Source organism: Ursus americanus, chromosome 15 (assembly GCF_024610735.1).
Source record: "Ursus americanus isolate L20-20 chromosome 15, mUrsAme1.1.p, whole genome shotgun sequence".
NCBI lineage: Eukaryota > Metazoa > Chordata > Mammalia > Carnivora > Ursidae > Ursus > Ursus americanus.
The window spans coordinates 64,871,500-64,887,247 of NC_142141.1; the positions used below are offsets into that span (position 1 = coordinate 64,871,500).

The 15,748-nt window shown below is 55.0% G+C and overlaps 1 protein-coding gene across 9 annotated transcripts in view; it reads right to left on the minus strand.

Annotated features, from left to right (window-relative positions):
- The window catches only part of PLEKHG4B (pleckstrin homology and RhoGEF domain containing G4B), an 84,073-nt gene that overhangs the window by 30,664 nt on the left and 37,661 nt on the right, over positions 1-15,748 (minus strand). For all 9 annotated transcript variants that reach the window (XM_045808042.2, XM_045808046.2, XM_045808045.2 and 6 more), the window contains exons 4-7: positions 13,505-14,678; positions 8,532-8,723; positions 7,846-7,969; positions 3,703-3,796 (exon numbers count right to left, since the gene is read on the minus strand). In XM_045808042.2, coding sequence (XP_045663998.2) covers positions 3,703-3,796; positions 7,846-7,969; positions 8,532-8,723; positions 13,505-14,678 — 1,584 coding nt within the window. The remainder of the gene's footprint in view (positions 1-3,702; positions 3,797-7,845; positions 7,970-8,531; positions 8,724-13,504; positions 14,679-15,748) is intronic.

A 15,748-nucleotide genomic window follows, 5' to 3' on the forward strand; every position in this document is an offset into this window, starting at 1 on the left:
TATTAAATTAATCTTATATATTTACATTTTTTAAATGCGGCTTCTTGTGGATGACATTCCATAAATATTCATTTAATGAACAAACCATAGAAAAACCTATACAAAAACATTCTTGCTTTTTTATTTGAGTCATTTTCTATTTCTCTCACTCAGTTTAGGTAAAATTTTCAGTTATCATGAATTCAAACTACAAGTTTTGCAAAGTGTTTTATATTTCTCATATATTCCTACCTGAGTGATTTTTTACTATTAGGATTTGTTGCTATTGCAAAGAAGATGGATATTAATTTTCAGACAAGTGAGAACACAGTTTGTGTTTTGTGTTTTGGAAGTTTTGTGCTGTGGGCAGGGTAGGAATGAGTAATTCTTAGCATTTTCTTCCACCAAGAAATGAAAAACCCATCATTTCCTTTTTGAAGTGGAAAGCTTACGGTATCTGAACTTTAATAATTTAATAAATTTGAAGGATAGTCACTTGAGGTAATTATGAGAGTTCTATTTTTTGCCCTCTATGAAAAAATTTAACTATTTCTGTATATTCCTCAGAAATAAAACTGAAAATGGAATTCGGCGTATTCCCACTCCTCTCACTTGGGTTACAGACCCTGCCTTTGCCGTCAGGACTCAGGGCCGTCTGAATGCCAGCACCCAGACGACAGGACACAGCGGGTTTCCTCAAGTTCCTTCGAAGATGCGCTTGTGATGAAAACTTGAAGATGTTCCTCCAGCTTCTGCTCTGGGAGAAGTGTGGGTAGAGAGGGGCCATGTCACTCGGGGCTCATTCCACCGCTGTGGGGCCCAGGCGGCGCAGGACTTAAGGGAAGCCTGAACAAAAGAAGTGCTGGGAAGGGGTGTTCTGACAAAGGGAAAATGGTGTGTGGTTCTGGTTGAGGCCGGAGGGCTCCCGGGGCACATGTGGGGTCTGCCTGGGTCTCACACACAGTGGCAGGAACACTCAACGAGGGCTCGGTCATCTCTCTTTGAGGCTGGACACTTAATTTTCAAGTTTTTAATGGGATGCCAAAGAAGTTGAAGCCACCACAGTCCTCTGGCTTCGTGGAGTTCTGCCTCAGTGTCCCCTGGGCGGTAGGACCCCGTCTGCTCTTGGTCCCGCACGCAGCACACACACAGCACAGCGCGGGGAGGGAGCCCACGGGCAGCTGCACACTCGGGTTTCTTCCTGGTGCCCCAGTAACCTCCCACGAGGCCAGGGCCACGGTCCGTCAGGCGGTGGGGTGGTGACACTGATGCCTCCGTGCCAGCTGCACCCTGGTTGCGCCTGCCTGGGTGTTGCCCACGTTCCTGCCCTGCGGGCCGCACCTCGCCTCTCAGCCTGGGTCCGGGAGTGACCATGCGCTGTCAGAGTTCCTCGAGCCCCTTACTGGGAAAGGGGCCCCAACACAGCCTCTAGGGCCTCACGGGGCTCCGGCCCCACCCTTCCAACTGGAGGGCCCGCGAGGAGCCCGAGGCTCCCGCGCCACCTGCTGGCCTTGGGGGGGGGTCATCCTGGGCCCTGCGGCAAGTCACCGGATATCCCCGCTTCCCCTGAAACCAAATTTCAAGCCTCGTCATTCAGAACCTCTCCAGGGCAGCAATGACCAAAGTGACCCGTGTGTGAGGCACCATGTGCCAGGGCTGGCAAAGGGTCTGGGGGGCCCAGGGAGCCTGCAGATGGGGGCTGGGAAGCAGGACCGCTCCCCCACAGGCCGCCCCAGGGCTGAAGGTGGAAGAAACTGGAGGACATCGGAGCAGCAGGGAGGCGGAGGAAGAGGAAGCTCTGCGCGCAGGCTCCGCGGTGAGCTGCGCGGGCCCGGGGCTCCGGAGGGTCCGGAGGGGGGAGGACGAGGCCGGCAGACTGGGCCGCACACCCTCCTCGTGAGGGCGAGCTGTTCCCAACGGGCACGTGAAGCAGGCGGAATGGGTTCTGGGAATCCGGTCACAAGGTCTGGTTGCAGCTTCAAAGTCATTTCAGCAACAGCCACAACGTAGCCTGGTTTTGAAGGCAGACGCAAAGTTGCCTTTCTCCCATGTTTTCACAAGTTGCTACTGATGGGTACTGAGCTGACTGGTGTGAGGTGACCAGATTAAACGTTCGCTCCTGAGGAACGTGCGTCTGAAACAACCCAACCTCACCCTCCGGTGCACTGTGGATGCCGGGCCCAGGCCTCCAGATTTAACACCTTCCTCTGCGAATCCACAGGCTCTGAGGAAGTCCCGTGGTCACCGAGGCGGCTGTTCCTCCTTGGACAGAAGCGCCTTCAAAATCTGTTCGAAAAGCGGTCGTCCCTCTACTTTCCCAGGAGTCTTCCAGTCACGTCTCAGCCTTTGCTGGTCTATAAAATTGCATGTGGTCCAGAAAATCCAGAATCTCAAAGGCATTTCGAAGACCACACAGCATATGAGCATCAAGCTGGATGACATCCCGGTCGCGGATTTCTGAGCCCGACAGCCGGCCGAGAGCGGGGGAGTGAGCAGTAAGGGATTCGTGAGCCTCCCCGGCGGTCGCGGAAACAGTTTCGGCACGTCAAACCTGTGACTCCGGGCTTTGAAGGTGTGTGCTGTGAACCCTTCTGCTGAGAGCCCGTTTCTCCCTCTGACATGCAGACCTCGCTGCTGGGCTCTGCTCTGAGAGCCCTCTCCTGCTGGACGGCGCCTCTGCGTCGGTCCTTCCCTCCTGGGGAATCTGCTCCTTGTCCTCTGAGTCCGACAGGAGCTGCGCCACCGCCAGGTGCCCTGACCAGGGATGTCTGCTTCTGCTAACCTGGCCCACGGCTGCCTGGCCTCCCCCAGCCCCTGCCCCACACACGGCCTGCCCGCCGGGGGCTCTCCTCTCCTTTCCCCACACGCTGTTCTCCAGCTTATTGAGTGCACTTCCGTCCAGATGTGCCCCGACCTCCACCACGGAGTCCTTCCTTGAAAGAATTTCCATTTGGCGTCCCTAAACTTAGGAACCTGGATAGAATGGTGACTGGTGCCTGGCACCTTTAGCAGAGACCAAAGAGAGGGAACAGGTTTTCACTGAGGGAGAAGGGGGGACCCCAGACTCCACAGGGTTTGGCACATGAGGGCCCCCATATACACACGCCTGAGGGAGTGTGAACGCTCTCAGGCTCCCACCCGGCCCTGGGTCTCTGGACTTTCTCCCTGTTCTAGGGACTCCCCACTTCCCTCTCGATTTTACTCATGACCCCAAATCCAGGATCAGGTCTTCCTGGGGTGACTGCGAACCTGCCAGACAGCCTCCTTGACCTCGTTGCAGAGGCCTGGCAGGTACCATATCTGCCCCAAGGTAGGGCCCTCCTCCCCACAGCATCCACACCTCTGTCCGTGTCTGAGAAGGTGCGGCGTGCAGCCCTGCACCCGGATTTAGTCAGGCACTGGATAAGGACTGCTGTGGGGGGAAGGGGTCATGCCCACATGGGCTGGTCCTGGCTGACCCTGCCTTTAAGGTCCGCAGTGGCGACCCAGGAGATGGGCGGGAAGCTCCTTCCCGGTGACCGTGTCCGACCGCGGGGGAGCACAGTTGATGGATGCAGGAGCGGGCTCTTTCTGCCACTTTCCACGTCCACACTCAGGACCCCCACCTCAGCCTGAGATTCACACTGGGGGTGAGTCCGGGCATGGCTGCACTCAGCTGCTCCTGGGTCATGAGGGAGCCATGAGGTGCTCGGTGCCCTGAGGACAGGAGCCACCCTGACTCACCTGCAGCGCTGTCAGAGCCTGGAAGAGAGCAGGGGCAGCCGGACCCTCGCGAGCGTCCACCAGGATGACCAGTCCCAGCTCCTGCACCTCTTTCCTGGAGAGAGAGACAGACTGTTAGCCGCTGCAGGCCACGTCTCTTCCACGACCAGCTTCTTCACCTCTTGGTGAGATGCCCTGGGCTGCCCAAGTTCTGACACATGTCAATCTTCTGCTTCCTGAGGAATCGAGCAGCCTGCCAGGGGCAGACAGGGCAGCTGGGTTCACTGTGGTGGATCAGTCCTGTCTGATGGCCTCTCGCGCCAGGGGAGCTGCATGTTTGCATTTGCTGTGGCTGCTTTCTCTCCCACACCACCCCATCACACAGCAGAGGCCCTGGAGCCTTCTTGTGGGAGGGTGCTTGTTTGGGCTGTAACACGATGTGGAGTTCTACTCCGATGGGAGTGGACAAGAACCAGACGTGGCCGGCTCGTCTCAGGACTGCAGCTCCAGGCCAATCACTTGGCTCACCGTCTTTCCAGAGCTCAAGGGGGACAGCAGAGCACCCTCTAAAGGTGGGAATACTGCCTTGTCACGCCCCTGCACGAGAGCTCTGCCCCTACTGTGATCGTGACTGTAAGCTGTAGTTCTAAACAGGACAACATACTAGACTACGGCAGGGCCTGGATCCAGCCCCACCGTCCAGGAGCAACTAATCTCACCTCAGCCCCACGCGTGGGTGCTGGTCTTGAACGGACACGCACTCTCACTCTGGCCCGCTCGCACAAAGCGGGGAGAGCCGCACGTCGCACCAAAGCCCGTCCTGGTCAAAAGGGCGAGTGTGCCGCACAGGGAGGGTGTGTTCCATTTCGGGTGTGACTGCTAAGGAATGCTTCTGAAGGCGGTGTGTCTGGGGAAGCTGGAGTGGTAAGGGCAGAGTAGACCGTGGTGTTCTGGTGTCAAAGCCGGACGCAGAAAAGGTGAGGCTGGGAGAACACCTCCATCTCACTCCCTCTCTCAGCTGGCCAGCTCTGCACGCAGGCCTCCTCTGCCACGGAAGCCACTTTGTGACCCGCGTGGCTTGAAGCGCTGGAGTTCACATGTCTGGGAGCAGTGCTGTCAGGAGCTGGGCACGACGCTCCACTTCCTCCAAGGGTCCTGTGTCCCTCCTGGTCCCCAGTGACCTCCCTCTTCTGACACTCCCACTTCTGGTCTCTCTTCACCCCTGATCTCCCGTGGTCTCCCTGAATTTGTGTCTCAAGGTTTGCTCCTGGCCTCAGAGGCAGGGCCGGGTCTCACTGCCACACTGACTGGTTCGGCCTGGGAAACACCCCTGGCGGCTCTAGACCCACACGTTCTCCTCCACCGATCTCACCCACTTGGTGGCTTTGCTGAAGGGGATGGCCGCACAGTGAACAACCCAGCCCCTTTCTGGGGGCTGCTTCCCAAGTTCAGAGACTGCTGGACCCTCCACCTGGGCTGGCTCAGAGGGATCCAGTGACTCACAGTCTGGGTAGTACAGGATTAGATGGGAGGAAATGCCCCCAGGCCACCCAGCATGAACCCCTAGACCAAACTTGCTTCTCTCTGCCTGCCTCCTGTGGTGGATGGAGCTGGCTGGCTCCCCTCGTCGGGCTCCACTGAGCCCGTGGCCATGTACAGATCTGCTTGCCATGTGCAGGCCATGTGCATTTCTGCAGAAGCCTCACGCTGTGTTCCTGCATTGCCCTGGCTTGTCTACCAGAGGTCCGCGTGGCCTTCAGGCCCAGAGCACCCCCTGCCTACATGGGGTCTTTAGTCCTCACTCCTGCCTCCTGACTCAGAAAGTGACTGGCTGCTCTGGGGCTCGTGTGTGCTCTTCCTTCTGCTCAGAATGTCCTTCCCTTCTTGTCTGCAAACACTCACCTTCCTCAAGGACACAGAGCACATCCGGAGTCCCCTCCCCTGGCTGAGGCTGCAGCCCCTCCCCGCATTGTGGGCTTGTCTTACGCTGGGAGATGCAACAATTTGGGTTCCCATATGTGTCCCTTTGAGGCTGGAGCCATATTCTGTTCTTTTTTGGTACTCTCATGCAGTGGTGGATGGGTGGGTGGGTTCCTTCACACCCAGGATAGATGGATGGATGACGGCCAAGGTCCGTCCTGATTTTAAGATTGCATATCTGAGTTTGATGGATGTCCATTTACAAGGCACGCTCCCGGGAACACCTGGCTCCCTGTAACACAGCTGCAGTAACCCATAACCAGACACGCTGGGCGCTCTTCCTGGTAATTAATGCTGACACCCTGGGGACTTCGTTCTGAGAGCTGAAGGCATGTGTCACATCCCACGACGCGGAGGTGGATTTCGGCTCCTCAAGGGGCGACAGTCAATCTGGACGCTAACAAAATTGCAACGCTTGTGGGGAAATAATCAGCCAAACCAGGAGGCCCCACCACGAGTTACCCTAAGTGCTTTAGGGTATTTTTCTCAGCAGAGGCCTTACTTGGAGCTTCCCGAGCCGGTGAAGACATCTGCCCTGGGAGGGGAGTGGGGCTGTCTGACTTTTCTGTGGAAAAGGCAGAGGGCTACAGATCCCAGGTCAAGTCTTGTCCCTGCCAACCCCACAGGGACCCTAACACCTACTGTTGGTGTTCCGTTGTGGAATGGAGAGGACAGCGCTCAGCCCGACAGGCCAACCAGGCTGAGTACGCAGAGGGTATAAACTCCAAAACTACAGAAGGCTATTGTCCTTGTCAATCGGGACTGCTCTCCATTACTGCCCTGAGTTAACTCTGGAAGCTCCCATAAAAGAAAGCTGTTGGTAAATAGAAAATGTCATTATCTCAGTGCTGTGGTGTTTCCTTGAGGCTTACAAAGTATAAGTTACTGTGAGGACAAGTCTGTATATTTTTTCAGGGTATTTCTTTATATTTTGAAATCTGTGCTGAGAGATAACTTTGAAATCCCAGGCTCACCCAAAGGCAGTGAAGCTGGTGCCCTCAGATAATTGGGAACCTTGCTCTGGGAAAGGGGTGTCAAGGAGCACACTTTCTTTTCCTGCCTAATTGTTCCCACACTGAATCTACCTATGCTATTTCGGAAGAAATTCCAACAGAAAGTTCACGCACCATAAAGAGCACGAGGTCACGTCACGAGGCATCACGTAACATGTTCCTACCTGAGCTCACATCATATGATGTGCATCTCGTCACTGAGCGAGAGAACACCACGGATGTACCATGAAGATGACGCTCTGGACTTCAGCCTACAGACTTTACACAGACTATTTCTAACCCCCCTGACACTCCTTCAAGGCAGCTGCTACAATCCCAGGTTATGGGGAGGACACAGGCTTATGGACCATCTACCTGTCAGTAAGGGTACACCTGGGATCTGAGCCAGGCTGTCTGACCTTGGAACCAAGCTCGGCAGCTGGGCAACCCTCCTTCCCCTAGGGGCTGTCTTCACCCAGCACCTCGGGGACTCTTGGTCTGGAGGCCATAAGGGCTGTCCAAAGCATGCCTGCCTCTGATGGGATCAACTTGAAATAACACACTTTAACCATCCTGGACTCCTGCTCTCCTGTCTCTGTCCTCGGTCCACGAGGAGATCTGAAGCCATGCCCTGGTAAAGACCTGCTCCACACGTCGTCATCGCGCAGGATCCAGGTGGTGTGGCTTCCCAGAGTTCCACGTCAGGGAGGACAGGTCTCTCTTAAGGGGCTGGCCTGCTTTCCTCCTGGTATGCGGCAATGCCTAGCTAAGCACAAGGGTCACTTCGCATGAATCAGTCCTTGCTGCTCTGGGTACCAGGTCCTATCATTTGTATGATTTCTTGACCCACTTATTCTAAAGCTTCTGTTTATATCAGTTAGGTCTTTATCCAGAAGGAGGTGGAGTGTAAAAGATGTATGTACATAATGCACAGAACAAGTATTAACCAATGCAGAGCAACACAGAGCTCAAGGCTCGAGCGTGTGTCAGAGCCCGGATTCAGCGGGGAGAGGTCGGGGCGAGCGGGAGGGCAGGAATGCGTGCAGGACAGCCGATGCACCTAGAAAAGACAGCAGGAGCCTGAGGGGCAGCTGGGAGCCCCCGAGGCTGCAGACAGAGACCCTCACACGAGGCCGCAAGCTTGTGCAGGTATGACCCCAAGGTCTGAATGCTGGGAACCTGGCTGTCCCACCTGGGGATGCTGTGGAAGTACTGCAACAGGCGGGTCAGCTCGAAGCTGGAGGTGTGTTTGCTGGACCAGAGCGGGCCCCTCGCGCACACCTGCACCACTGCTCTCCCCTGGTGGTCTCGGGTCCCTGAAGAAACAGAGGGCATCATGAGGGCGCAGCTCCAGTGGGGACATGCATGGCTTCAAGCTTGAGAAATACTGAACTAGGGTCTGCGAACTGTTGAGCTATTGGCTTAGATGTGAGATCTACTGGAGAGAGGGCCTGGCACTCGCCTGGGCAGGTGACAGCTAAACTCACCTAAAAGCATGACTGGGCATTGCTATGGCCTGAGTGTTTGTGTTGCCCCCAAATCCTATGTTGAAACCTAACCCCAGTGTGGTGATACTAGGGTACTAGGTGGGCCTATGGGAGGTGCTTACGTTATGAGCGTGGAGCTCCACGAACGGGATTCATGCCTCTTACAAAACAGACCTCAGACGGCTCCCTCACTCTTTCCACCATGTGAGGACACTGAAAAAGGTGTCAACTACAGACCAGGAAGAGGGGCCCTCACTACACCCTGCCTGTGCTGGCACCTTGACCTTGGACTACCAGCTTCCAGAACAGAGAAATCCATGTCTGTGGTCTAGAAGGCATCCAGTCTCTGGAATGTTGTTATACCTGCCCAGAGTAAGACGGCCATACTCACCTGGGAGGGTGATGACCCCGGAGTGCAGGAGCTCCTGGCTGACCTCCAGCACCTGCCTAGGCGCCTGGTTGGGCACATCTCCCGTGCTGGGTGGCTGTCCTCCTCTCTCGGGGCACAGCGGCTCAACAAGCACGTCTGAAATCCGGCCAGGATCATGCCCTCGGAAGGTGCTGCTGTCTCCGTCGACACCAGCTAGATAACAGAAAGAGACCTGGTCAAAGATGAAGGGTTTCTCTAGTTTGAAGGCAGCTATTCAGCTTGCCACAAACACAAGGAGAAAATCATGTGTGAACATACTGGGTCCCATGAGAACTTGTCCTATTTCTGGTGGAAAACATCAGTGTGTCACACCTGACAGGACAGGCGCATTCCTGAGCACTAGGGCATGAATGAACACAAGAAAGCTGAACATTCCAGTTCACCAAGAGTGCTCACTACTTAAACACACTTCAGGGAGAACATTTTTATACTGAATAATGTCATCCTAATTTATTTTCTCATATAGATTTCCCAAAGAGTGTCACAAAAATATATCCACAGGGGTAAGAGCACCCTGAAGGCAGGCAGCATCATAGTTGGGGGTGCCTACCTCTCCTGCATCACCCAGCGGGGGGGGGGCACCTGGATCTCCTGCATCAGAGGGGGGGACCTGGATATCCTGCAAAACCCGGGGGGGGGGGACCTAGATCTCCTGTATCACCCGGAGAGGGGGAGACCTGGATCTCCTGCATCACACGGGGGGGGGGGAGACCTGGATCTCCTGCATCACACGGGGGGGGGGGGGGGACCTGGATCTCCTGCATCACCCAGAGGGGGGGACCTGGATCTCCTGCGTCACCCAGAGGGGGGCACCTGGATCTCCTGCATCACCCAGAGAGGGGAGACCTGGATCTCCTGCGTCACCCAGAGGGGGGCACCTGGATCTCCTGCGTCACCCAGAGGGGGGGACCTGGATCTCCTGCGTCACCCAGAGGGGGGGAACCTCGATCTCCTGCGTCACCCAGAGGGGGGGACCTGGATCTCCTGCATCACCCAGAGGGGGAGACCTGGATCTCCTGCGTCACCCAGAGGGGGAGACCTGGATCTCCTGTGTCACCTGGTGGGGGAGGACCTGGATCTCCTGCATCACCCAGAGGGGGGGACCTGGATCTCCTGCATCACCTGGGGGGGGAGGACCTGGATCTCCTGCATCACCCAGAAGGGGAGACCTGGATCTCCTGCATCACCCAGAGGGGGGGACCTGGATCTCCTGCATCACCCAGAGCGGGGGACTTGGGTATCCTGCATCACCCGGGGGGGGGGAATGGATCTCCTGCATCACCTGGGGGGGGGGACCTGGATCTCCTGGATCGCCCAGAGAAGGGGGACCTGGATCTCCCGTATCACCCTGAAGGGGAGGGCTCATGTTCATGCACGAGCTTGGAGGAGACAGCAGTGGCCGAGGCTTGTGGGTCTGTTCCTCAGCCCTGTTTCTACACTGCACTTCACAGGGGGTGAGCCACACCGCAGACAGAGCAAGCAGATTCAAACCCCCAGCCTTGCAACCCTCAGGGCCTGTGTTGTCCCAGCGAGGGGAGATGGTCTTAGCCAGAGCTGGTTGGCACCTAAGACCCTGTGGGGCACCCTGAACCAATTTGGGGTTTGCTTTCCTCTTCCTGAACTTCTTACAGTACTAATGTCTTACAACTCTGTTAACAGCTCTCTCATTCTAGCTGGACCAGAAAAGCCCACAGCATTCTTTTTATATATCTATTTCAAAAACAACTTTGGGCCGCTGGGGTGGCTCAGTCAGTTAAGCATCTGACTCTTGATCTCAGCTCAGATCTTGATCTCAGGGTCATGAGTTCAAGTCTCACTTTGGGCTCCACACTGGGCGTGCAGACTATTTCAAGAAAAAATAATTTAAAAAATAAAACAAAGCAACTTTGTTAGGTATATTTTACATATAATAAAACTCACTCGTTTCAAGCGTATAATTAAGAGGATTTTAGCAACTTTACCAAGTGGTGCAAGCAACACTATAGGTCAGTTTTAGAACACTTCCATCCCTCCAGAGAGACCCTTCATGCCCATTTACTACAAACGTGCACCTCCCACCCCTGACAACTGCCTGTGTGCGTTCTGTCCTGGACCATTCGTACAAATGCAGTGAGACACTATGGGGTCTCTTGTGTCTGACCTCTTTCACTCAACACAACTGCTTTTGAGGTTCATACCTGACGTCTCCTGGGTCTGAGTGTCATTCCTTCCATGGGTCTCATCCCACTGTGTGATGGGCCACATTTTTTGTCTGTCCCTTCACCAGCTGATCGGTCACAACTGCATAGTACCCTTGAGAATGAATTTTTTCATGTACGTTCAAGTATTTTCTAGGATATGTCAACAGCATTGGTAAAATTTTGGGGTTCCCAAGTGTTCTAATGCTTTAATTCTACACTGACCTCAAACTTCCTCACATGGATGGGGGAGCAAACAACACATTCGTGTGGACTTTTCTTATTAGGCATCTTCCTAGTTGAGGAGGTCATTCATGTGGGCTTTTCCTGAATTCAGTTTGCAGACTGTGGGACAGTGAACGGAGAGGTCTGAGGTCCTGGGGGCTACGTATGAAAATGGATAGGAATAAAAGCAGTACCCTCATGTGGCTAATCAAGAAACAGCGGCTCAGTTGCCACTAGCTGAATAAACATGATATTCTTGAAATAAATTGAAATGTCACATTTAGTGTTTTGAAATTAGGTTGATTCTACGTTCAAAGAAGAGACAAAGCAAAGTCTCAGTAGCTGGAGCAAACTGGAACAGAGGAAAGCAATTGGAAGAGAAAAGAAGCAGCTGGAACAGACGAGGAGCAGCTGGACAGGAGGAGTAGCTGGAACAGGAGCCATAGCTGAAACAGAGGAGAAGCAGCTGGAACAGAGGAGGAGCAGCGTCTGGAACAGAGGAGCAGCAGCTGCAACAGAGAAACAATGTCTGTGCTGTGGAAGAGTGAGCGTGCTAATTGTTACTTGTTCAACTTAGGTTTTAGCAGGATGTCCAGCTGAGGCATTTTCCTACGTTGAAGAAGATACGAGTTCTAGGGCCACACCACAAACTGTGCACTCCAGGGACAAGTGTGTGTCCAGGCAGCAAGGATGGAGGGGAATGTCTGTATCAACAAGCCACTGGCTACTCACTGGGTGACCGATCATCGAAGCCCTCTGCCCAGGCCTCCGGTGCCACCGCCCAGCTTCTCATGGGAGGAAGCAGCGTCCTCTTTATCCACAGGTGCCTCCTTCTTCCACGGCTCTGGACAGTCCGCAGGAGGTGACAGGTGGAGGAAGAAGGGAAGAGTGCTCCCAGGAAGGGAACTCCCCACTTCAGGCGAGGGAGACAAGACTTCTCTCCCCACCAGCCCTCAGTGCTAACTATGCGTAGTCTCTGGAGCTGAGGAGGCAAAGCCCACCGGGGCCCCAGAGAAATGACTACTTGAGAACGCCACGTCTCTGACGACAAGACTGGCATCTGCAGGGGGCTACGTGACACACAGGGAGCCAGTGGGCCCAACCTGGCTTCCACTTGGCAACACTGGTTTGTACAAGCTACACCCAGTGCCTCCATGACGGCCAGTATCCTGGCTGCAGTCAAACATGTGTCCCACGCTGCCTCCCTGTCCAGGGACGCTGTGCCTACATGTCCACAGACAGCATCTACACAGCTGGCACTTCTCGTAGAGAGACGTGTACTTGACTACGTTTTAGGGTGAGTCTTGCGGTGAAGACACGGGCTGTCTCCTTGCTGAGATGAGCTGCAGACATGAGTTTTCACTGCGTCATCCAGCGCGTGTGAGACTGTGTTTTCCACCCAATACAAACAGCAGAGTTTAGGCCCTGGAAACAATGTTCAGGGCGTTATTGCTTTGTTTTAATTTTAACTGAAATGCAGGGAGGCCGGAGAATGTTCTTAAAAAGTGCTAAGCCAAAGCCAGTAATTATAAAACTTCTTGTGGTAAGTGGGTGTGTGCTCTAGCTGTGTGGATCCTGTCAGAATTCCAGGCAGGAGCAGGCACCCTCATTTCGGAAGCAGCAGGCCTGGTGTTGCCCAGGTGAGGAAGCACAGCTTCACTGTGTCGGAGGCTGGGGCTAACCTGCCTTCTGAGGGCTCCCGTTCTTAACCTCCTCCAAAGTCACTGCTTTTGTTCTTCACAGAACATTTCTTTATTCAAAAACGGGAAATATTTTACCTAAGAAATATGTTTTCATTCCTTCCCTTTCATTCTTGACGCCCTCAAACACCCCTTGAAGCAACCATGTTTTCCCTCCAGAGCAGTGTGGGAGACAATTCCAGTAGGTAGGGAATAGTTCAGCATGTTTTGACGGCTTCTGAGGTGGAAATCAGGGGTTAGTGCTATTAACCATGAGCATAGCTTCCAACTTACCTACAGGAAAGGAGTATTAATGCAATGTGGCGGGGTGAGTGGTGACCCCAAAAGGACGGGTCTACCCAGAACCTGTGAACATCACCTTACTTGGAAAAGGGTCTTTGCAGGTGCGAATATGAAGTGTATGGTGGGCGCTGAATCCAAAGATAGGTCTCCTTGTAAGAGAAAGGAGGGGAAGGTTTGACGCACACAGAGACACGGGGAGATGATGCTTGGACGAGGGGAGCCCTCTGCAGCTGGAAGCACCCTCTCCTAGAGCCTCAAGGGAGCACAGACCTACCAATGCCCTGACGTCATACTTCTGGCACCGGAACCGACAGGATGAATGTCCCAAGTCACCCTGTCTGCAGTACCCTGTTGTGGCAGCCACAGGAACGGAGCATGTGTGAACGTTATGTTCAACAGTTGATACGGATGTGGCCACAGGCTTCTCCTGGGTCCACTGACCAGAGGAAGGTCATGGTGTGGCAAGGAAGGAGGAGGAGGGGAAGGAGTGGGGGAGGGGTGTAGGGGCAGGGTTGGGGAAGAGCAGGAAGGGTCAGGGGCAGGGCATTACCTGGACTCTCCGCTGGGGTGCATGGGGGGCAGCTGGAGCCTGCACTTCTGGTCCCCTCGGCTTGTCCTCCTAAGAGACCTCCCAGCCTGCTGCTGACTGAGTGCTGGGAGGCTCGCCGCGTGTCACCTAGCCAGCTCCTGAGGGACCTGTCCCAGGACCGAGACCTCCTGGGAAGGGTGCTCCTTGTGGCTCCTGGACGTTTTTCCTGATGTGGGCTCTCCACAGGGTCTCCCCAGGAGCTGGGCATTTCCTTCTCGGTCGGGCTGGCTGCTGCCCTGGCCCCCGTGGTCTGGGAGCTGCAGGCCTCTTCCCCAAGGGACTCTTCGGAACTGGAGCCCAGGGGCATGGGGTTCCGCAGGGCTTCCATGTAGGACTTTCTGAACCAGCGTCTGGACTCCATGCGGGCTGGGTCCCTGGGCAACTGCCTTCTGCAGCTTGGGCTGCCCCTGTCCTCACAGACAGTGAGGGCCTGGGGGCCGTCCCTTTTGTCTGTGGCATCTAGGCTCCTTCTTGGTCCTTCGCATGGGCCCGGCTGTGAGGGCCCAACCCCTATAAGGCCTCCGTTGGAGCTCCCAAATGGGCTCCTAGGGCCTTCTAACCCAGCTCTTCCTGGGGAAGGTTGGTGGCTGGACTGGTCACTGCCAGGATGTCGATGGCAGTGGGGCGGGGTTGGGGTATTGCTGGAAGGGGTGGTCTCCCAGGGACGGGTGTTGGCCATGGCTGGTGCTGCGGCCAGAGCTCTGGAGGTGCTCCTGGAGGGCGGCTGCTCAGGCCCAGGACAGCTGCAGGGGGGCAGGACAGTTCTGAATGTGGGCACAAAGATGGGGTCTGTGACATTACTCCATGGGGTACGGAAGACGGCGGAGCCTGAGGTCAGCAAGCAGTTTTGTAAGGGGACACTGTTACGCTCCCCATTCAGCCATTCCAGGAACTCTCCCGTGAAGACACAGCTGTACATGGCCTCGGGGACAGTGACTTCTTCCGAGCCCCGGCCAAGCTGGGAGAGGCATTTTAAAACCAATCTGGCTGACTGCTTCCCCACTGATGTGACTTGCAGGTAGAAGTCCCCAGGCCTGAGCCTGACTCCGCGGAGGGATGCCAGCTGCACCACCACCTTCTCATGGATGCACAGCGGCCAGCCTTCGTGGAAGAAGATGAGGCCCGTGTACCTGGCCTGGCACAAGAGAGGGAGGGAAGGGTTAGACTTCTGTGGTAGCTCCTCGTGGAAGGCCAGGGGGAGGTGGGCAGCAGGACAGGAGGGAGGAATCCACAGAAGGAGCTGCCCAGGCAGTCCCACCACAGGCAGCCTGGGGGCTCTGGGGAGAGTCTCTCCTAGGAGCTGTCCCCACCTGGGGAAGGGGCGAGACCTTCACACTCTTTCCACACCAGCCCTTAGTCTAAGCTCCACGGCGCTTCTGGCTTTCCCAGGCGCCCACAGGCAGCCCCCCAAAGGGAGGGCTACTTCCGGAATCGCGGGGTCAGGGAGCACCATGAGACGACGGTGGGATCCGTCTGGGTGCTAACAATATCGGCGACAGGCTCCCACGCAATGCAGCGGGGTCCTTCTACTAACGTGAAAGGGCCCATGAAGTTGGCAACTCAGCTGTAGACGATGTGGGGGAGCTGTGAAGCGCATCTTTGAAAAGAACCTGCTGTAGAAAGGGTGTAGACTGCAGGACGGCTAAGACACAGGCAAATACAGACCGAGTCTGGCACGGGCATGAGAATGTCCAGCAGTTTGGGGAACGAGGGGTGGGACCCCCAACGTGTCCGAAGCCGCAGCTGCAGGTCCTAACGTGGGACCACGTCCTACCACACCAGTTCAGTTACCACATACCTTGCTTCTCCTCACTCTAGCACTGACTTACTGTACAAACATTATCATAATAGAGGAAATAAAAAAGAAATAACCTCATTCTGATATATCTCAAGATTTGTGACTTTTCTCTTATCCATGCAAGACACGACTTCTCTAACCCACAGTAACAACGCAGACACAGCTCGGGTGTTCCGCCAACATTTCCCCACGTTCCTCTCCTATAGTTGCTGTCCTGGTGGCGACTTGCCTGTCCTCTGTGGTCAGAGATCTACCGTGCTTCTCTCTCTTTCTATTATAAATAGTAAATGCAAGCAATGTTTCCCTGATACCATTTCTTTTTCCTTTAAATTACTGTTTTAGGAAACATTTCTGGGATTAGGGTTAAGGATAAAAGATCGTGCCTGTCCTTGGTGACTCTTGGCCAT